Source organism: Oncorhynchus mykiss, chromosome 15 (genome assembly GCF_057628025.1).
Source record: "Oncorhynchus mykiss isolate SJ-2025 chromosome 15, ASM5762802v1, whole genome shotgun sequence".
NCBI lineage: Eukaryota > Metazoa > Chordata > Actinopteri > Salmoniformes > Salmonidae > Oncorhynchus > Oncorhynchus mykiss.
Genome location: NC_143036.1, coordinates 23,743,428 through 23,765,174, shown reverse-complemented (window position 1 = coordinate 23,765,174; position 21,747 = coordinate 23,743,428). Strand labels below are relative to the sequence as shown.

At 40.1% G+C, this 21,747-nt stretch overlaps 2 protein-coding genes across 2 annotated transcripts; both read right to left on the bottom strand.

Annotated features, from left to right (window-relative positions):
* Positions 1–6,126: 6,126 nt before the first annotated feature.
* Positions 6,127–17,468, bottom strand: LOC110489814 (patched domain-containing protein 3). Its single transcript, XM_021562740.3, has 4 exons — positions 16,374–17,468; positions 16,047–16,174; positions 15,664–15,809; positions 6,127–9,822 (listed from the first exon to the last, which is right to left on the bottom strand). The coding sequence occupies exons 1-4, from the start codon at positions 17,064–17,066 to the stop codon at positions 8,090–8,092; spliced, it is 2,700 nt and encodes an 899-aa protein (XP_021418415.3). The 5' UTR covers positions 17,067–17,468; the 3' UTR covers positions 6,127–8,089.
* A 383-nt stretch (positions 17,469–17,851) lies between these two features.
* On the bottom strand, positions 17,852–21,467 carry LOC110489816 (patched domain-containing protein 3-like). The gene is made up of 4 exons (XM_021562741.3): positions 20,578–21,467; positions 20,208–20,341; positions 19,919–20,064; positions 17,852–19,654 (listed from the first exon to the last, which is right to left on the bottom strand). The coding sequence occupies exons 1-4, from the start codon at positions 21,283–21,285 to the stop codon at positions 18,132–18,134; spliced, it is 2,511 nt and encodes an 836-aa protein (XP_021418416.3). The 5' UTR covers positions 21,286–21,467; the 3' UTR covers positions 17,852–18,131.
* Positions 21,468–21,747: the final 280 nt, after the last annotated feature.

The following is a 21,747-nucleotide window of genomic DNA, read 5'->3' as shown; positions in this document are numbered from 1 at the left end:
GAATGGAAGATTCGATATAGGCCGATAGTTTTTTATATTTTCTGGGTCAAGGTTTGGCTTTTTCAAGAGAGGCTTTATTACTGCCACTTTTAGTGAGTTTGGTACACATCCGGTGGATAGAGAGCCGTTTATTATGTTCAACATAGGAGGGCCAAGCACAGGAAGCAGCTCTTTCAGTAGTTTAGTTGGAATAGGGTCCAGTATGCAGCTTGAAGGTTTAGAGGCCATGATTATTTTCATCATTGTGTCAAGAGATATAGTACTAAAACACTTGAGCGTCTCTCTTGATCCTAGGTCCTGGCAGAGTTGTGCAGACTCAGGACAACTGAGCTTTGAAGGAATACGCAGATTTAAGGAGGAGTCCGTAATTTGCTTTCTAATAATCATAATCTTTTCCTCAAAGAAGTTCATGAATTTATCACTGCTAAAGTGAAAGTCATCCTCTCTTGGGGAATGCTGCTTTTTAGTTAGCTTTGCGACAGTATCAAAAAGGAATTTCGGATTGTTCTTATTTTCCTCAATTAAGTTAGAAAAATAGGATGATCGAGCAGCAGTAAGGGCTCTTCGGTACTGCACAGTACTGTCTTTCCAAGCTAGTCGGAAGACTTCCAGTTTGGTGTGGCGCCATTTCCGTTCCAATTTTCTGGAAGCTTGCTTCAGAGCTCGGGTATTTTCTGTGTACCAGGGAGCTAGTTTCTTATGAGAAATGTTTTTAGTTTTTAGGGGTGCAACTGCATCTAGGGTATTGCGCAAGGTTAAGTTGAGTTCCTCAGTTAAGTGGTTAACTGATTTTTGTCCTCTGGCGTCCTTGGGTAGACAGAGGGAATCTGGAAGGACATCAAGGAATCTTTGTGTTGTCTGTGAATTTATAGCACGACTTTTGATGATCCTTGGTTGGGGTCTGAGCAGATTATTTGTTGCAATTGCAAACGTAATAAAATGGTGGTCCGATAGTCCAGGATTATGAGGAAAAACATTAAGATCCACAACATTTATTCCATGGGATAAAACTAGGTCCAGCGTATGACTGTGACAGTGAGTGGGTCCAGAGACATGTTGGACAAAACCCACTGAGTCGATGATGGCTCCGAAAGCCTTTTGGAGTGGGTCTGTGGACTTTTCCATGTGAATATTAAAGTCACCAAAGATTAGAATATTATCCGCTATGACTACAAGGTCCGATAGGAATTCAGGGAACTCAGTGAGGAACGCTGTATATGGCCCAGGAGGCCTGTAAACAGTAGCTATAAAAAGTGATTGAGTAGGCTGCATAGATTTCATGACTAGAAGCTCAAAAGACGAAAACGTCATTTTTTTTTTTGTAAATTGAAATTTGCTATCGTAAATGTTAGCAACACCTCCGCCTTTGCGGGATGCACGGGGGATATGGTCACTAGTGTAGCCAGGAGGTGAGGCCTCATTTAACACAGTAAATTCATCAGGCTTAAGCCATGTTTCAGTCAGGCCAATCACATCAAGATTATGATCAGTGATTAGTTCATTGACTATAATTGCCTTTGAAGTAAGGGATCTAACATTAAGTAGCCCTATTTTGAGATGTGAGGTATCATGATCTCTTTCAATAATGACAGGAATGGAGGTGGTCTTTATCCTAGTGAGATTGCTAAGGCGAACACCGCCATGTTTAGTTTTGCCCAACCTAGGTCGAGGCACAGACACGGTCTCAATGGTGATAGCTGAGCTGACTACACTGACTGTGCTAGTGGCAGACTCCACTATGCTGGCAGGCTGGCTAACAGCCTGCTGCCTGGCCTGCACCCTATTTCATTGTGGAGCTAGAGGAGTTAGAGCCCTATCTATGTTGGTAGATAAAATGAGAGCACCCCTCCAGCTAGGATGGAGTCCGTCACTCCTCAGCAGGTCAGGCTTGGTCCTGTTTGTGGGTGAGTCCCAGAAAGAGGGCCAATTATCTACAAATTCTATCTTTTGGGAGGGGCAGAAAACAGTTTTCAACCAGCGATTGAGTTGTGAGACTCTGCTGTAGAGCTCATCACTCCCCCTAACTGGGAGGGGGCCATTATTTTACCAGGTAAGTTGACTAAGAACACATTCTCAGCAATGACCTGGGGAATAGTTACAGGGGAGAGGAGGGGGATGAATGAGCCAATTGGAAACTGGGGATTAATAGGTGACCATATTGGTTTGATGGCCAGATTGGGAATTTAGCCAGGACACCAGGGTTAACACCCCTACTCTTACGATAAGTGCCATGGGATCTTTGATGACCGCAGAGAGTCAGGACACCCGTTTAACATCCCAGCCAAAAGACAGCACCCTACACAGGGTGCTGCCCGCTTTTCTCATTCCCACTTTCTCTTTTAGTAGGCAAATTTTTTTACTTTGTTTTATGGCAATTACATATAGGCTACCGAAGTGTAGGTTACTGAACATATTAACCTAAAATTAACTGATCCTTTAATGATTTAGACAATGCTTTAGGATTACATTTAATTTCCAGCATGTAACCCTTGCTGTTTAAGCTTATCCAAGATGGCGTAGCAGTCAGATGTCTTTTTGTCCTCGTCCTGTTGTGTCCCGTGTATATACAGTGGGACAAAAAAGTATTTAGTCAGCCACCAATTGTGCAAGTTCTCCCACTTAAAAAGATGAGAGAGGCCTGTAATTTTCATCATAGGTACACTTCAACTATGACAGACAAAATGAGAAAAGAAAATCCAGAAAATCACATTGTAGGATTTTTAATGAATTTATTTGCAAATTATGGTGGAAAACAAGTATTTGGTCAACAACAAAAGTTTATCTCAATACTTTGTTATATACACTTTGTTGGCAATGACAGAGGTCAAACATTTTATGTAAGTCTTCACAAGGTTTTCACACACTGTTGCTGGTATTTTTGGCCCATTCCTCCATGCAGATCTCCTCTAGAGCAGTGATGTTTTGGGGCTGTTGCTGGGAAACATGGACTTTCACCTCCCTCCAAAGATTTTCTATGGGGTTGAGATCTGGAGACTGACTAGGCCACTCCAGGACCTTGAAATAATTCTTACAGGCTTCCCGGGTGGCACAGTGGTTAAGGGCGCTGTACCGCAGCGCCAGCTGTCATATGAAGAGAAATAATGAAGATAAATGTTAAAGTGCAATTAATGTATTGTTTTGTGGCTTTGCTGGCATGCATCCCACATTTGTTTTACATGCTAAAATCGCCGCTGGACATGAGTGGTTTTGCAGTTAATGAAATGCTTGACTTGATACTCGGTTTTAGAAGCTGTGTCAACAACATACTTTTTCTGTGCGAGTTTTCTGCAATGGTTGGACTGGTTGCATTTAAAAGAGCCTCTGGGTTCTTTTTTTAGAGTCACTAGAAAGATAGCTGTAATTTAGGGTAGGACATCTCTTAAAGCTTATGATTGGTGGCTCTGGAAGACTTTGCATAGTAGCGTATCACTTTGGAGGATTCCCCAATTCTTTTGAATGATTATTTGAATGTTCTCGGCTTCAGTGCTGTATTTTGTAACAAAACACACTCTCTCTGGTGCATCACGAGGCGCTCAGTCCATTTTACCCGTAAACAGATTCTCCACCTCTAAATTCATCTTCTTGGCAAATGTATTCAATGTGGCAATCTTGACAATGGGACAAATGGTGGACTTGAGCTTAAAATGTGTTTTTGATGGAAACTGCTTGACCTGAAACCCTGGTGTCTGTAGTTGGAGAGGTGTTCTGATTGTGCCAGGCCTTCATGTAGATTGTAGCTCTTAAAGACTTACCCAGAAAGACTCTCTAAAGACATTCTAAAATGTATTGACTTAGGGCTGTGATTACTTATGCAAATAAGATATTTCTGTATTTCATTTTCAATACATTTGCAAAAAATTTTAAAAACATGTTTTCACTTTGCCATTATGGGGTATGGGTGAGAGAGAAAAAAATGGATTGAATTCATTTTCGAATTGCAGCTGTAATACAACAAAATATGGAATAAGTCAAGGGGTATGAATGCTTTCTGAAGGTACTGTATAATCACAAACACCACAAAGTACACGAGGGTCGTTGTCCTTAGTGAATCATTGTTGGTTTGATGTCTTTAGAGGATGTATGACAAGCGTAACATCCTTAACCAAGTGTTTTATGTATCACTCCATTTCCCGGTGGCTTGAATACCCAGAGATGTAATTAATAAAAATGATCAAATCTAGACATTTATGCCATTTGTGTTTATGCTATAAATCTCTATTGACCCACATTACATGAAATCAATGCAAAGGCAATAAGGATGGGTATTTATAGGAAACACATGGAACATGATATGATACTGCAACTTTGGGAATTGGGATCATTTTCAGATGTGGGTAAATGTTGTATTTCTATGAGTCAATAAAGGATTTACATTCTATAAGTATTGGAGTGATTGTCATTGTCCAAATTAGAAGCTACTTTGCTGTGAAGCTACATTGTTTTTAATGCCTCATTATTCTCTTATTTCACACACACAAAATGTAACCCTAACTTCAGTTGCCCTAACTTCAAGTTACAAGGAATGTTTGTTTTTTGTCATTTTGAACCATCCAAAAAGTTCAGGTGCTTTTGTCTAATGACCTCAAATACTCAAGTCAAGACGAATAAACGTCCCACACCATTGGTTGTGTGTAAATTAATCAATATACCTTACCCCCAAATGAACGGAAAAGATAAGCACAGACTAAAAACAGGAAATTGTAAGTTACTAACATTTTCATTCATGTTGTATTGAAAGATACAGATGGCCTTGGGAATGGCTTAATTTTAACACCACTTTTGCAAATTTTGGAGTGAACTGTCTTGATCTGCTGTGGTATGCTGACTAACTTGAGAGACTGGATCAAAATAGAACCGTATATCATCATGTACCTACTGGATTAAACAAAACTTTTGGTTATAAAACAAAAATGTTGTCCTCACTACACATTTGAAAGAAAGTGTGGAAGGATCTACCTTAAAAAAGGCCTAATAGTCAATACTTTTATTTAAAATGTATGAAGTTATTCTGCATTTGCATCCAATGTATAGGCCACATGGTGTGGATGTTGGCAACAATCTGTCACTGAGAAGACTTTAGTCATTCTTGCTACCTAAATCTATCATCAAAAAGTCTACCTGCTTGTAGGTAATACAGGAAAACAATAAACATAGAATGAGGAATTCCTTCATTTCTTTATTAAAAACACAACAGAACCATCTTTATCCTGAAACATATTACAATGATATGATTTCACAATTAGAGTCAACTAAATAAAAAATGACATTTCACAAAATGAACAAATTAACATTTGATTTTGTTACAGTACTTCTACATAAAACAAAATGAATGACAGAATCAGTGAACATATTTCCTACCTTTTCAATTGACGTTTTCTTCATGTGGAAATGTTGTGCAATGATTTAGGGATTTGAAACAAAATAAATCATCAATGATTGATGTACTTTATATTGGTTACTTTGTAGATTCATTTCATCACTTTACAACATGGCATTGAGGAGTACACCACATCAGTCACTGGCTTTATCAATAAGTGCATCTAGGACGTCGTCCCCACAGTGACTGTACGTACATACCCCAACCAGAAGTCACGGATTACAGGCAACATTTGCACTGAGCTAAAGAGAAGAGCTGCTGCTATCAAGTAGCGGGACTCTAACCTGGAAGCTTAAGAAATCCCGCTATGCCCTCCGACGAACCATCAAACCGGCAAAGCATCAATACAGGACTAAGATCGAATCGTACAACACCGGCTCTGATGCTCGTTGGATGTGGCAGGGCTTGCAAACTATTACAGACTACAAAGGGAAGCACGGCCGAGAGCTGCCCAGTGACACGAGCCTACCAGAGGAGCTAAATAACTTCTATGTTTGCTTCGAGGCAAGTAACAGTGAAACATGCATGAGAGCATCAGCTGTTCCGGACGACTGTGTGATCACTCTCTCCGCAGCCGATGTGAGTAAGACCTTTAAGGCCAGGCACCACAGGCTAATAAGGATTCTTTTTTCCTTTACTCTCATCAGACTGAAACTTTACAGTTGAAAGTATACATAAATACAAGATATTATTGTATTACAAATAGTATTATGAGAATCTGTTTTTCAACACATTGCTTCAAGGCAGAATGTTTTTAATTTTTTTATTGTGATAAGACACTCAATGGTCAAACTTTTACAGATCATATATTTACACATAAAATTACACTTAAAATCAAAACGACACAAGATATAAAAAAAAAGCCTCTGTAAAAGAACCTGTGTGTGGAATAATGGGAATGTACGTCCTTTGAAGACTGAGAAAAATGAATTGGCCGATAAAGAAAGGCTAATGCAATTAAAATGTACTTTCCATAAATATGACCATTTCTCTTTGCTCAATTTGTCACATACAAGGAGGTAACCTGCCTAAATGACTACTGACCCATAGCACTCACGTCTGTAGCCATTAAATGCTTCGAAAGGCTGGTCATGGCTCACATCAACACCATTATCCCAGAAACCCTAGACCCACTCCAATTTGCATACCGCACCAACAGATCCACAGATTATGCAATCTCTATTGCACTCCACACTGCCCGTTCCCACCTGGACAAAAGGAACACCTATGTGAGAATGCTATTCATTGACTACAGCTCAGTGTTCAACACCATAGTGCCCTCAAAGCTCATCACTAAGCTAAGAACCTTGGGACTAAACACCTCCCTCTGCAACTGGATCCTAGACTTCCTGACGGGCTGCCCCCAGGTGGTAAGGGTAGGTAACAACACATCCGCCACAATGATTCTCAACACAGGGGCCCCTCAGGGGTGCGTGCTCAGCCCCCTCCTGTACTCCCTGTTCACTCATGACTGCATGGCCAGGCACGACTCCAACACCATCATTAAGTTTGCTGATGACACAACAGTGTCTGATCACCGACAACGATGAGACCTCCTTATAGAGAGGAGGTCAGAGACCTGACCGTATGGTGCAAGGACAAGAACCTCTCCCTCAATGTGCTCAAGACAAAGGAGATGATTGTGGACTACAGGAAAAGGAAGACTGAGCACACCCCCATTCTCATTGGTGGGGCTGTAGTGGAGCAGGTTGAGAGTTTCAAGTTCCTTGGTGTCCACATCACCAACAAACTAACATGGTCCAAGCACACCAAGACAGTCGTGAAGAAGGCATGACAATACCTATTGCCCCTCAGGAGACTGAAAATATTTGGCATGGGTCCTCAGATCCTCAAAAGGTTTTACAGCTGCACCATCGAGAGCATCCTGATGGGTTGCATCACTGCCTGGTATGGCAACTTCTCTGCCTCCGACCACAAGGCGCTACAGAGGGTAGTGCGTACGGCCTAGAACATCACCTGGGCCAAGCTTCCTGCTCGCCAGGACCTCTATACCAGGTGGTGTCAGAGGAAGGCCCTAAAAATTGTCAAAGACTCCAGCCACCCTAGTCATAGACTGTTCTCTCTGCTACCGAACGGCAAGCGGTACCTGAGCGCCAAGTCTAGGTCCAAGAGGCTTCTAAATAGCTTCTACCCCCAAGCCATAAGACTCCTGAACAGCTAATCAAATGACTACCTAGACTATTTGCATTCCCCCACCCACGCTACTGCTACTCTCCGTTATTATCTATGCATAGCCACTTTAATAACTCTACCTACATAATGTCGTTACATAATGTACATAATACCTCGACACCCGCACATTGACACATTGACTCTGTACCGGTACCCCCTGTATATAGCCCCGCTATTGTTATTAACTGCTGCTCTTTAATTATTTGTTATTCTTATCTCTTACTTATTTAGGGATTTTCTTAAAACCGCGTTGTTGGTTAAGGGCATTGTTGTTGTATTCGGCGAATGTGACAATTAACATCTGATTTGAACTACTGTACAGGTCCCATCAGCATGGAGCTGAATGAAAGGTAAAACATGAATGTGTGTTCATTTACACTTGACCATAATAGGTTATTCTCGCTTGTACACGTTATTTGTACAGTTTTAACCCATTTGTTCTACCTTTAATATTTAATTAATTCCATAAAAACAGGTACAGTGGAAATGCCTTGTAAATCTGGCCTCAAGACAACAGTTTTAGGGACAGTCTTCAATGTTTTCGTAAGCACTATTAGTTTTCCCGTTGTGAAAGCTTTGGTTAGAACTGATTGACCATACATGTGAATTAGCTGCTACAGCCCTTAATTCATGCGTATTCTTCAAGTTGAAATCACCTGTGGTTTGGGAGACCCACATGTGACCATTTTGAGACAAGGTGTTAGACCTACCATCATCTTTTTTATCACTGACTTTGCCTCCGCAGATTCCAAAGAAGGTCAGAAACACTGGGATAAACACCACACCATGGACCGCCCCAAACAAAATGACCAAGAACATGATCTTAAAGAAGGTTCTGAAGATGTAGCTCTCAGCTGCAGATAGCACCACCACTCCTAAAATAGTAGACACAGCTCCCTGTATGATGGGATACCCCAAGTGATAGACAGCATCTACAGCCTTCTTATTAGCAGTGACCTCTTTGCTAGAGACAAAAGCATAGGAAATGTGAGCAGAAAAATCCACTGAGAAACCAATGCAGATGACAAGATTGATCATGGATACAGAGTCTAGATTGACATCCCATAATGCCATGAAACCAGCAACACCCACTATGACAGAGGCAATAGCAAAGGTCACCCACAGAGAACATATGGGGTTGGGGATCAACATGAGGGAGATCACCAGCATGGCAAGAGTGGCAACTACAATGTTTTGGATGGTATTACTAACAATGACTGCATACTGGTCAAAGTATATGAAAGCAGGGTGGTAAACAACCAACTTTTCTGAACAACCATTAGCTGTCTCTCGAAGCTTATTCAACATGTTCTTTTCATCAACAGCTGTACTGACGTTGATTGTCTGAATAAACATTCGCGAGGCAATTATGACTTTGTTTGAAATATTCACATCTTGTCTGAAGTCTGATCGTTGTAAAAACGCAGGTAAATTATCCATGAAAATATTTTGGTTATTTGGATTTATAACTTTCACATATTCATTAAGCCAAGAAAGAGTCATATCTTTAGCAACCAATGATCGACCATCCAACGTTAGACTCTCAAAACGTTCAAGACAAGTATCAAGACGCTTTCGAGCAGTTTGGTCCCAATATTGAAACTTACTGTCAGTCACAACAACCATAACATTTGGACCATACTCTGAATAGTATTGGTCCTCATTATCGTAATAGCTACCCACATATGAGCTATCAGCTGCTAGGTTTTTAAGGTCTATGCCTTCTTGTATTTGGAAGCAACCATAGATACTTGAGCCCAAATATCCAGCATAGAGCAGGATCACAAACACCTTGGTCCAAGTATTTGTTAGAAATGGCCCATAGTACATCTTAAAGAAGTTGTTAATGGGCATTGGCTCCTCTTTTCCTGTTTCATGATCATAAGCTCCTCCTACACAGCAGAGGTTGTACTTTTTAGAGTTCTCCTCTGGTTCTGGAACCTTCATGCATGTCAGCCAGTGTCTGTTGCCCTTTTCACGACTCCCATTCAATGCCAGAAATGCACCAAAGAAGGTAATATTGTACAAGTAACAGAACAGGACAGCTGTGCCAGTATACATACAAAAGGATTGTACAGAACCAAAGGGAGTTAACAGACCAATATAGAAGGCCAGGGCATCAGTTAGTGTTGTGATGGTGATAGAGACAGCTGCCTCTTTGTATGTAGCTGCCATACGGTCCTCTACGTTGTCATGAACTTGAGTCTGCTGCCAGCAGGAAATCATGATGAACATGTCGTCAACACCAATTCCTGTGGAGAAAATGCACTCTCTTATAAAATGTCAAACCTAGTTTATACCGGTGTTCATTTCTGTGATCACATCAGAGTACAGGTAAATCAGGAGGTGCCGGAACAGAAAGTGAGGTACCGGAATACATAAATAGTTATTTATTGTAAAATAAAGCATTGCATGCATATCATTGCATTTTCGTAAAGGGCAGAAGAGTAGAGGCGCTTACAGAAATTGCACATATGGGGAACATTTTTAGCGTACAAAGTCCGGGAAAAGAATTAGCCTTTAGTAAACGGATTTCATCCAATTCTAAATAATTTAACATGACTGGAGACTTTAGCAGAATATTTGTAATGCCAAACAAAGGATGGAAATGTCAGGCTACTTTGATACTGGCAAACTGAGATCAATAAAAAAACACCCTCATCTTGAATAATATAGTCCTGAAAAAGCTTTCCAGTTTCACTGACTCACTCACACAATGATGTGCAGCTCACTCACCAGCGATGGCCGATGCGCTCATGCCGAAAACCTATCCCACTGGGCACACACTGGTTGAATCAACGTTGTTTCAACGCAATTCGTCAACGTATTGTGACTTGGAATCTACGTGTAAAAAATATGTGGGATTTGAAAAAAATAATCAACCAGTACTGTTTCATCTCATTTCAACCAACGTTGTAAACATTGAAATTAGGGTAAAACTTCAAATTCAATACATTGATTTAACCTGACTAACAGGTTGTTACATCAATTCAGTTGCAACATAATCATCAGAAGAACTGTCTACACTACCATTCAAAAGTCACTTAGAAATGTCCTTAATTTTTAAAGAAAAGCACACAAAAAAAAACGGTCCATTAAAATAACATCAAATTGATCAGAAATGCAGTGTAGACATTGTCAATTTTGTAAATGACTATTGTAGCTGGAAATGATAGATTTTTAATGGAATATCTACATAGGCATACAGAGGCCCATTATCAGCAACCATCACTCCCGTGTTCCAATGGCACATTGTGTTAGATAATCCAAGTTAATAATTTTAAAAGGCTAACTGATCTTTAGAAAATACTTTTGCAATCATGTTAGCCCAGCGAAAAACTGTTGTGTTGATTAAAGAAGCAAAACTGGCCTTTTTTAGACTAGTTGAGTATTTGGAGCATCAGCATTTCGGGGCGGCAGGTAGCCTAGTGGTTAGAGCGTTGGGCCAGTAACTGAAAGGTTGCTGGATGGATTCCCTGAGCTGACAAGGTAAAAATCTGTTGTTCTGCCCCTGAACAAGCCAGTAAACCCACTGTTCCCCGGTAAATAAGAATTTGTTCTTAACTGAATTGCCTAGTTAAACAAAATTTATGGGTTGGATTACAGCCTACAAATGGCCAGAAACAAATCCTTTCTTCTGAAACTCGTCAGTCTATTCTTGTTCTGAGAAATGAAGGCTATTCCATACAAGAAATTGCCAAGAAACTGAAGATCTTGTACAACGCTGTGTACTACTTCCTTCACAGAACAGCATCAACTGGCTCTAACCAGATTAGAAAGAGGAGTGGGAGGCCCTGGTGTACAACTGAGCAAGATGACTTGTACATTAGAGTGTCTAGTTTGTGAAACAGATGCCTCACAAGTCCTCAACTGGCAGCTTCATTAAATAATACCCGCAAAACACCAGTCTCAACATTAACAGTGAAGAGGCGACTCCGGGATGCTGGCCTTCTAGGCAGAGTTGCAAAGAAAAAGCCATATCGCAGACTAGCCAATAAAAATAAAAGATTAAGATGGGCAAAAGAACACAGACACTGGACAGAGGAAGATTGGAAAAAAGTGTTATGGACAGACAAATCTAAGTTTGAGGTGTTCGGATCACAAAGAAGAACATTCGTGAGACGCAGAAAAAATGAAAAGATACTAGAGGAGTGCTTGACGCCATCTGTCAAGCATGGTGGAGGCAATGTGATGGTCTGGGGGTGCTTTGGTGGTGGTAAAAGTGGGAGATTTGTACAGGGTAAAAGGGATCTTGAAGAAGGAAGGCTATCACTCCATTTTGCAACGCCCTCCCATATCCTGTGTCCTGCGCTTAATTGGAGCCAATTTCCTCCTACAACAGGACAATGACCCAAGCACAGCTCCAAACTATGCTTGAACTATTTAGGGAAGAAGCAGTCAGCTGGTATTCTGTCTACAATGGAGTGGCCAGCACAGTCACCGGATCTCAACCCTATTGAGCTGATGTGGGAGCAGCTTGACCGTATGGTACGTAAGAAGTGCCCATCAAGCCAATCCAACTTGTGGGAGGTGCTTCAGGAAGCACAGGGTGAAATCTCTTCAGATTACCTCAACAAATTGACAACTAGAATGCCAAAGGTCTGCAGGCTGTAATTGCTGCAAATGGAGGATTATTTTAGGAAAGCAACGTTTGAAGGACACAATTATTATTTAAATTAAAAATCAGAAATTTACCATGTGAATTTGTTAAAGAAATGGAATGCATGTGATGTAGTCTACTCTATTTCCCCGAAGAAGGCCAAGCCGGTTGAGGTGCCACTGGGGGAGCAGCTGAGACAAGCACAGGAGCATGAGCTGACGGAGTTGCTCGGCCGGAAGCAGGATGTGTTCTCCAGTGAATAGGGACACACCGATCTGGCACAGCATCACCAAACCCAGGAAAAGGGTGAAGTTGAGACCCTACCGCATACCAGAAGCAAGGAGAAAGGCCGTCAGGACCGAGGTAAAAATGATGTTGGAAGCTGAAATCATCAAAGAGTCAAATAGTGAGTGGCGCCGCCCCATAGTGTTGGTGCCGAAACCAGACAGCACCATTCGCTTGTGTAATGATTTTAGAAAGTGAAATGAAATCTCAAAGTTCGACGCCTACCCCATGCCCCGAATTGATGAACTAATAGAACGGATAGGGACCTCCAGATGTATCAGCACGCTCGACCTGACGAAGGGTTATTGATAGGTGCCCTTAACTCCCTGGGGTACACGATCGGGAGGGGATGTGTAAAACCCCAGGTGAAGAAAGTGGAGGTGATTCGGGACTGGCCCCGCCCCCTCACCAAGAAGCAGATCCGCACGTTTGTGGGGTTGATTAGTTACTACTGGAGATGTATCCCCCACTTGCCTCTCTAGCCAGCCCTCTGACAGATCTGACCAGGAGATGTCTGCCCACCCAGGTGACGTGGACCGAGGATACGGAGAAAGCCTTCCAGGACCTAAAGGGAGCCCTGTGTTCTGGACCCATGCTGGTGACCCCGGACTTCTCCAAACCACTGGTGGTACAGACCGATGCGTCCGAAACAGGGGTGGGTGCCGTCCTATCACAGCTACAAGAAGGTGAGGAACACCCAGTCGTATACATTAGCCGGAAGCTGTTGCTACGGGAACAAAGATATTCCACTGTGGAGAAAGAATGTCTAGCAATCAAGTGGGCACTGGAGATGTTGAAATATTACTTACTGGGATGGCATCCCACTTATGTTGAAATTGAGTTGAAAATTACGTAAACTTTAAAAAATTGTTTTCATCCTATATTAAATAGTCAAAGTCTAAACATTCCTTGCACTTTCTTCAATTTGCTGTCTTAAAATTCTAGCAAGCTTACCGATCTAGAGAACCTATAGAACATAAAATATATATTTTTAAAGAAGATTGATTGTGTATGTCTTCACACCCCCAGAGTTAACACTCGGTGGAAGCACGAATGGCAGCCATTACAGCTGTGAATCATTTTCCATAAAATTCTACCAACCTTGCACAACTCTTAGGGAAACAAATGTTCATTGTTTTTGTCATAATTGATCAAGCTCAGTAAATTCGGAGTGAGGATGGGTTTTCGTAGGCTACATTGACATCTGATTTGCTCAAAGACACCATCATTAAAATAATAAAGCTTCATTGGATATTTGGAAGTTTAGAAGTAGTTACTATTAGCCCTATAAATAAGAGCCTAAAATCAAGATATTAATAACAATACACTTTTACCTTTGAATATTTTATATGTTATTAATAATATACAGTACACTATCCAAACAGAAGATACATCTCTTTTAAATGTTGATATTTGGTTGTGTTCACAATTCAATATCCAGTTTTTTAGAATAATGATTGATATGTTGGATTCACATGTCCATCTCAACCCAAAATGTGATTTTATTTAGTCCTAATTCTTCAACTTAGATTACTGGTTGGGATGGAGATGTGAATATGTATGTTCTTATAATATGTATATAATTCAATGTGAAATCAACCAGCCATCCTTCATATACAAGACAATATCCAAAGATAAAAATCTTGTCAGCTCAGGGATTCAAACCTTTTGGTTCATGTCCCAACGCTCTAACCGCTAGGTTACCTGCCACACTTAAATGTACCAGTAGGAGTCAATGTTCAGGCAGAAATCATTGGATTGTGGCTTCACGTTTCATTTCAATATACCTCATTATTTAGGTTGATAGCATGACATTGAAACAATGATGCTTATTCAAATAAAATGTCAAATCTATAAATTCTATATAATTTCAACCATTGAATATAGAATGAAAAAGATTTTTGTGGAATTTTCAATGTTTACAACGCTGGTTGAAATGAGATGAAAACAGTACTGGTTGATTACTTTTTTAAAATTCTATGTATTTTCCATGTTGATTCCACGTCACAATATGTAGACAAATTCTGTTAAAACAATGTTGATTCAACCAGTGTGTGCCCAATGGGGATCCTCATCTTGTTTAACTCTGTACCTAGGCTACTGTTTGCTCAATAGGCCTATTTGGAAGGTGCTAAAATATTTTAGTAACCTACAGACAGATTAATGTCTTCTCTTTTCAGCAGGAGCCATTTTCTTTCCAACCTGTGTTTTCCTGCAATTGTATTTGAAATATTGCGAAAGGCCTGTTTAGGCTGTATGCTGTTCACTGACAGATTTGCTGTGTGTTCCTGAATGTAGGCTATGCCTTGTGATTGGCCTACACACAATTCACAGCTAAGCTATTTTTAAAAAGAAGCTATTGCTCCTCTATGGCTAAATTATAGGCCGATTAGTAGTATTCTGTAGTTTTACTCTATAGTATTACTAATTTTACCACTATTGTTACTATTATTAGTATTACTATTAATACTACCAGTATTGTAGTATTAGTAGTATTATAATTTATTACATTTCTTCCTGAACAGACATTAGTAATTCTATAACTTTGTCAAATGTATTTCAATTTATCAGGGGTGCATTTCCAGCACACTTCCTGCGGCTATGATTCTATAAGGAAATAAATGATGAAGTGCTACACTGAGAGATAAATGTTGCAGACTCATGTCTATCAGAGCAGAGAGAGGGAGAGCGATCGTAGAAAGTTAATCTCATTCTAGTTCTGTGAGAGACACAGGCACGCTTCTCTCTCTCAACACAGCAAGGAGTATGCGTTGGTCTCAATTTAACATAGGCTAGCTACAATGTTGCAAAAACCATAAGCCCGGGCCGATGTTATGATAGATGATTTGTGCCACAGATGGTTTGTTTACGTTTCTACCATTGTGGCTATATGGAGTAGGCTTACAGCTCTGTCTAGTGGCCGCGTCATTGACAACTGTAGCATTCTAGCGAAACCTAACCCTTTTCCTAACCTTAACCTCATTCTCCTAACCTGCTACGTTAATTCACCCAACTTGCTGTGTTAGTTCTCCTAACCTACCATGTTAATTCACCTAACCTGCCATGTTAATTATTTTTACCTGCTATATTAGTTTTCCTAACCTGTTATGTAAACAAACCATCTGTGGTGACAAATCCTTAGTATCACCACACCGGCTCAAATTAAGAACTGGGTTTATTGTATAACAATGAGAGTTTGTAAGCTTACCCAGAATCAGGAATGGGGCTGTTGCCACAGTCATAGCGAAGGGCATCCCACAGTACAGCAACAACCCAAAACTGGACAGCACTGCCATACCAGCTGAGAGGACACCAAAGGTTGCCACCCACACCTTGTTCCTCACACAGTCCAACCTAGGGAAGAAAAACACAACATTCGTCCCTGTAGGTAAATGCTGATAAGTAGGCCTAGTGCTCTCTGATATGCCTTAAAATCAGTAATGCAGTCACATTGTGGATTAGCCTGATTTGGGACCCAAATCTAGCTTCAGATAGACCCAATGAACACTGTTATTATGATTTTCAATTGAGGTGTCCTATGTTGACTGATCATTTTGAATGGTATTGAAATGTAAAAGTTACAAAAAATACCTCAAACAAGATATGATAGAAAAATTGATGGCCAGGGCATATGTCAATGAGAAGAGAGGAATGATTGAGTCAGAGCTCTTCTCAAACTCTTCATCCCTTGATATGGATGTAAAGTAAGATATTGTCATCTGCAAAGACAAATACACAAATATCAGATATCCAGTTGACATATCAGTAAAACAACTCAAGATATTCAAATAATCAAATCACCATGGAGCTTAAATGTGGAGTGTGATCAATTCTGCAGGTCACTTGGTGAAAAGACACCCATCATACACAAGTTGACCCTTTTTTAAATTGGTTTCATCTCTAAAACAGAGTACTCACGCCTTCTTCTTTTTTCATCTTGGAAGCAGCCTCTATAAACTTCTTTAGCCACATGGTATTTATAGTTTGGTTGTCTTCTTTTAAGAAGTAAAATAGTCTAATTGCCTCTGCACTTTCAATTTGAGTTGATCCACTTTTCAGTTTCACACCACCAATTTCAGATGCAATGAAAATTGTGCCATGATATGGGTAGTTAATCGTTGTTGTGCTGACATCACTAGGAGTTTTTACAATATCAAAGATTGAATTTGACACACACCCACCACCTTTCTCAACACATAGATCTTTAAAAGCCAATGCACCAATTCTCATGTTTGTTACATTTCTGTCCATTTCAAATATGTTTTTTAAAGCAGTAAATGTGAGGATATTTTGTCCAGGCGTCACAATTATGAGAGATGCAAAGGTCCCTTCAGTATAGAGTCGCAAACGAGAGAAGTCACTATCACTCTGTGGAAAGTACTGTTTGACTACTTGTCGTTCATGTTTGGCAGGTCCATCCATAGGAGTAAACATCTCTTCAATGCCATTTGCTTCTCTGTCCGCAAGGAAGTAAAATCCTCCGCCAAGACCCGCAGAAATGAACATGGGAAGAATCAAAAACCACCAGGGGTGTCTACCAACAAAGCCCCCAAGTATTTCAAATCCCCTAGCTATAGGCTTTTCAACGCAGTCCGTTTTGCACCTAGCCATTTTATATTCTCTTTTTCAAGTCGTACTATGAGAAAAAAAACTTGGCTTGAAATATATCTGCATCTCTGTTGGCATCACAGCCATAAACTATACTTCATCTGAACATAGCAACATGATAACGTTCCTCTGAAGAGCTCTAATCAGCAATAGATCTGACAGCACTGGATGTGATCTTTTAACAACCACGATGACTGCGTCAGGGCAATACATATGGTTACATATTAACAAATAAGGTGGTTACCTATCCAGTTTACTTATTGTAGCTATGGAAGGTACTTCTCTGGGTTTCCTTATAATAGTCAAGCGATTAGAGCGTTGGGCTAGTAACCGAAAGGTTACTCGAATCCCCGAGCTGACAAGGTAAAATTCTGTCGTTCCCACTGTTCCCCGGGCGCCGAAGACGTGGATGTTGATTAAGATAGCCCCACGCACCTCTCTGATTCAGAGGGGTTGGGTTAAATGCGGAAGACACATTTCAGTTGAAGGCATTCAGTTGTACAACTGACGAGGTATCCCCCCCAAATTATTCTGAAGATGAAGGAAGTAAATTGATTGCCAGGCAATGATTGATTGTTAGATTGATGAACACTGACGCACAGGTTCATTTGAAAAGTTTATGAAGAGTGTGTTTCTCTAGAATAGGTGAACAGATAAATAGATGACATCATGAGTTTAGTATGCAAATTCTGCAGTTACTAACCATAATAATAATTCCCATTATTGATGTGGTCATAATGACAACCGAGAGCATCTGCTGTTTGAATAAATATATTAAAGTCAATATATAATTTAAGATCATTTTATTCACTTTTTAAAACACAATTACAACAAAGATAAATATAAGCACACTGTAGTAACAATCAACACATTACAAACTATTTCTAAAATGATTCAATAAAAACTAAAAGATGACTCATAAAAATACATATTTTGACACCATAAAAGCAAAGTATGACATAATCACAAGATTAGAAGTAAGCGAAAAAGTCAGTTCAATTAAAACAATTTAACTACTATTCTACCAACCCTTTCAACCATGATTAGTGTGTTCTGTGTGAATCTTGGTCAATTAAAATTGCATATGCCAAAGAAGGTCAGAAACACAGGGATGAAAACGATGCCATGAAGTACCCCAAACAAAATGACCAAGAACATGATCTTAAAGAAGGTTCTGAAGATGTAGCTCTCAGCAGCAGACAGCACCACCACTCCTAAAATAGTAGACACAGCTCCCTGTATGATGGGATACCCCAAGTGATAGACAGCATCTACAGCCTTCTTATTAGCAGTGACCTCTTTGCTAGAGACAAAAGCATAGGAAATGTGAGCAGAAAAATCCACTGAGAAACCAATGCAGATGACAAGATTGATCATGGATACAGAGTCTAGATTGACATCCCATAATGCCATGAAACCAGCAACACCCACTATGACAGAGGCAATAGCAAAGGTCACCCACAGAGAACATATGGGGTTGGGGATCAACATGAGGGAGATCACCAGCATGGCAAGAGTGGCAACTACAATGTTTTGGATGGTATTACTAACAATGACTGCATACTGGTCAAAGTATATGAAAGCAGGGTGGTAAACAACCAACTTTTCTGAACAACCATTAGCTGTCTCTCGAAGCTTATTCAACATGTTCTTTTCATCAACAGCTGTACTGACGTTGATTGTCTGAATAAACATTCGCGAGGCAATTATGACATTGTTTGAAATATTCACATCTTGTCTGAAGTCTGATCGTTGTAAAAACGCAGGTAAACTATCCATGAAAATGGTTTTGTTATTTGGATTTATAACTTTCACATATTCATTAAGCCAAGAAAGAGTCATATCTTTAGCAACCAATGATCGACCATCCAACGTTAGACTCTCAAAACGTTCAAGACAAGTATCAAGACGCTTTCGAGCAGTTTGGTCCCAATATTGAAACTTACTGTCAGTCACAACAACCATAACATTTGGACCATACTCTGAAAAGTATTGGTCCTCATTATCGTAATAGCTACCCACATATGAGCTATCAGCTGCTAGGTTTTTAAGGTCGATGCCTTCTTGTATTTGGAAGCAACCATAGATACTTGAGCCCAAATATCCAGCATAGAGCAGGATCACAAACACCTTGGTCCAAGTATTTGTTAGAAATGGCCCATAGTACGTCTTAAAGAAGTTGTTAATGGGCATAACTTCCTCTTTTCCCGTTTCCTGGTCATAAGCTCCTCCTACACAGCAGATATTGTACTTTTCAGGACTATCCTCTGGTTCTGGAACCTTCATGCATGTCAGCCAGTGTCTGTTGCCCTTTTCACGACTCCCATTCAATGCCAGAAATGCACCAAAGAAGGTAATATTGTACAAGTAACAGAACAGGACAGCTGTGCCAGTATACATACAAAAGGATTGTACAGAACGAAAGGGAGTTAACAGACCAATATAGAAGGCCAGGGCATCAGTTAGTGTTGTGATGGTGATAGAGACAGCTGCCTCTTTGTATGTAGCTGCCATACGGTCCTCTACGTTGTCATGAACTTGAGTCTGCTGCCAGCAGGAAATCATGATGAACATGTCGTCAACACCAATTCCTGCAATCAACATAGAGTATATTGAACATCAGTAGATCACAGATCATTAGAGGGAATTGCCACTGTAATAAATATCACCAAACTTCATTAGTTACAATGTTACTACATGTTAATACAACGTTGTTAATACAGTTATTACTGTGTAGTTACATAGGTATAAGGGCAACTTAAGTGTTACCGTCTGACAAAAACATTAAAATCACGTGAGATTTGGTAGTGGGTTGTTAAGATTACTATCTAAAGGATTCTGATAATAAACCTGACCCAGTATTAAGAAAGGAGCCGTTGCAACAGTCATGGCAAAGGGCATTCCACAGAGCAGCAACAACCCGAAACTGGACAGCACAGCTAGGCCTGCAGATAGAGCACCAAAGATGGCCACCCACACCTTGTTCCTCACACAGTCCAACCTGTAGATGAAAATATTCTTACTTCGTACGGAACATCACACGTAGCAATTATAAATAGTAAGTTAAATCAGTGTTTTAACATGGTGCACACATTTGCTGATTTTGATTCATTGAAAAGACAACACATAAAGACATAAAATTACCTCAAGCAAGATATAATTGAAAAACTTATGGCCAGGAAGTATGTGACGGAGAAGAGAGGAATCACAGATTTGGAGTTTTCCTTAAACTCCTCCTCTCTAGAATTAGATGTGAAGTATGAAACTTGAATCTGCCGCTATAAAAACAAATGCAAGAACTGTGAGACTAAGTGAAAACTTTAGAGGGTTACATTAAGGAACAGATTATTTTACAAAACATTATTTTTTATATTTCAGTGAATATGAGCACTATAATTATATATGGCTCAAATACGTAAAGCCACTTCTGTGCATATGGACAAAAGTATTTTACCAAACCTGGCAGTATGCCCAGACAGTTCTGAATCGGTAAAATATAATAAACTGTACTTACCTTATTCAATTCATCTGACAAGTTGGAAAACACTTGAGTAAACCCATGTAGCCAATTATCATTTTCTGCCTCGTTGTTTTCTCTGAGAAAGTAGAAGAGTCGAACAGCCTTTGCACTAACGATGATACTTGAATTCAAAACTACTCCACCAAGTTCTGTTCCCAAAAAGATGGTGTTTGACGTTGAATTATGATAAGGAAAGGTCAAGTTTGCCTTCTTAATTGTACTAGCTGTGCCATTAATGATATCTAACATGTCATTTGAAAAGCACCTGTTACTTTTCATGGCACAAAGTTTTTCATAGGTTTTTTCTTTTTGGCCTACCATCTCTCTAACTGTTCCATCTAAATATATGATCTCCTCAAATGCCTTCTCACTCAAGATATCGGATGACTTTGAAACAGCGATGAAAGACCCATAGCTCCCCTCGTTATACAGCCGCAAACGAGAGAACTCTGAATCATTCTGAGGAAAATGTTCTTTGACAAAATGTCTCTCCTGTTTTGCAGGCCCGTCCTTTGGAGTAAACTGGTCCTCTATGCCATGCGCCTCTCTCTCTTCAAGGAAGTAAAATCCTGCCCCAAGCCCCGCAGAGATGAACAAAGGGACAAGTAGAAACCACCATGGATTTCTCCCAACAAAACCTCCAAGTTTATGAAACCAATTTGACACTGATTTTTCAATGCAGTCTGTGTGACACGAAGGCATGGTCACCGGTTAAGATTTAAAGAAGTTATTATCAAAATGTATTATTTTGTATGTATAGTCGAGAAAAATATCTGTAAGGACCTTGCAATGAGCACAGGTGCTTCAAATGGAACCCCTCCCTAACTGGCAGCTATTTTGTGAGCTGCAACCTTAAAATACACATTCAAAAAGAGGAACTTGTCATCATGGAAACATGTTCTAACTGTAAAGAGCACCTGTGAAAATGACCAGGCCAATCATTAACTATTAAACCTGATGTGTTACTGCTTATATCATTTGCTGTCATCTTCCATGAACTAGGCCTATAGTCTATGGCTATGTGAGCCATGAAAATAAGCTTTGTTGGTGCATGTCCCCAGTTGAAAAGGTAGGACTCCGTTTACCAGGATGTTGGATTCTACAGTACATACTAATGTGATCATGGATTCTTACGAACAGATAGTACCCATTTTCTGATGATCA

Coding starts and splice junctions, on each gene's coding strand:
- LOC110489814 (XM_021562740.3), bottom strand. CDS start 17,066: ATGGCTAGGTGCAAAACGGACTGCGTTGAAAAGCCTATAGCTAGGGGA. Junction 15,810..16,046: donor TCTATCATATCTTGTTTGAG/GTATTTTTTGTA, acceptor TTTCTTCCCTAG/GTTGGACTGTGTGAGGAACA. Junction 9,823..15,663: donor AGCCCCATTCCTGATTCTGG/GTAAGCTTACAA, acceptor TTTTCTCCACAG/GAATTGGTGTTGACGACATG.
- LOC110489816 (XM_021562741.3), bottom strand. CDS start 21,285: ATGCCTTCGTGTCACACAGACTGCATTGAAAAATCAGTGTCAAATTGG. Junction 20,342..20,577: donor TGTCAGATGAATTGAATAAG/GTAAGTACAGTT, acceptor TTGTTTTTATAG/CGGCAGATTCAAGTTTCATA. Junction 19,655..19,918: donor GGCTCCTTTCTTAATACTGG/GTCAGGTTTATT, acceptor TGTTGATTGCAG/GAATTGGTGTTGACGACATG.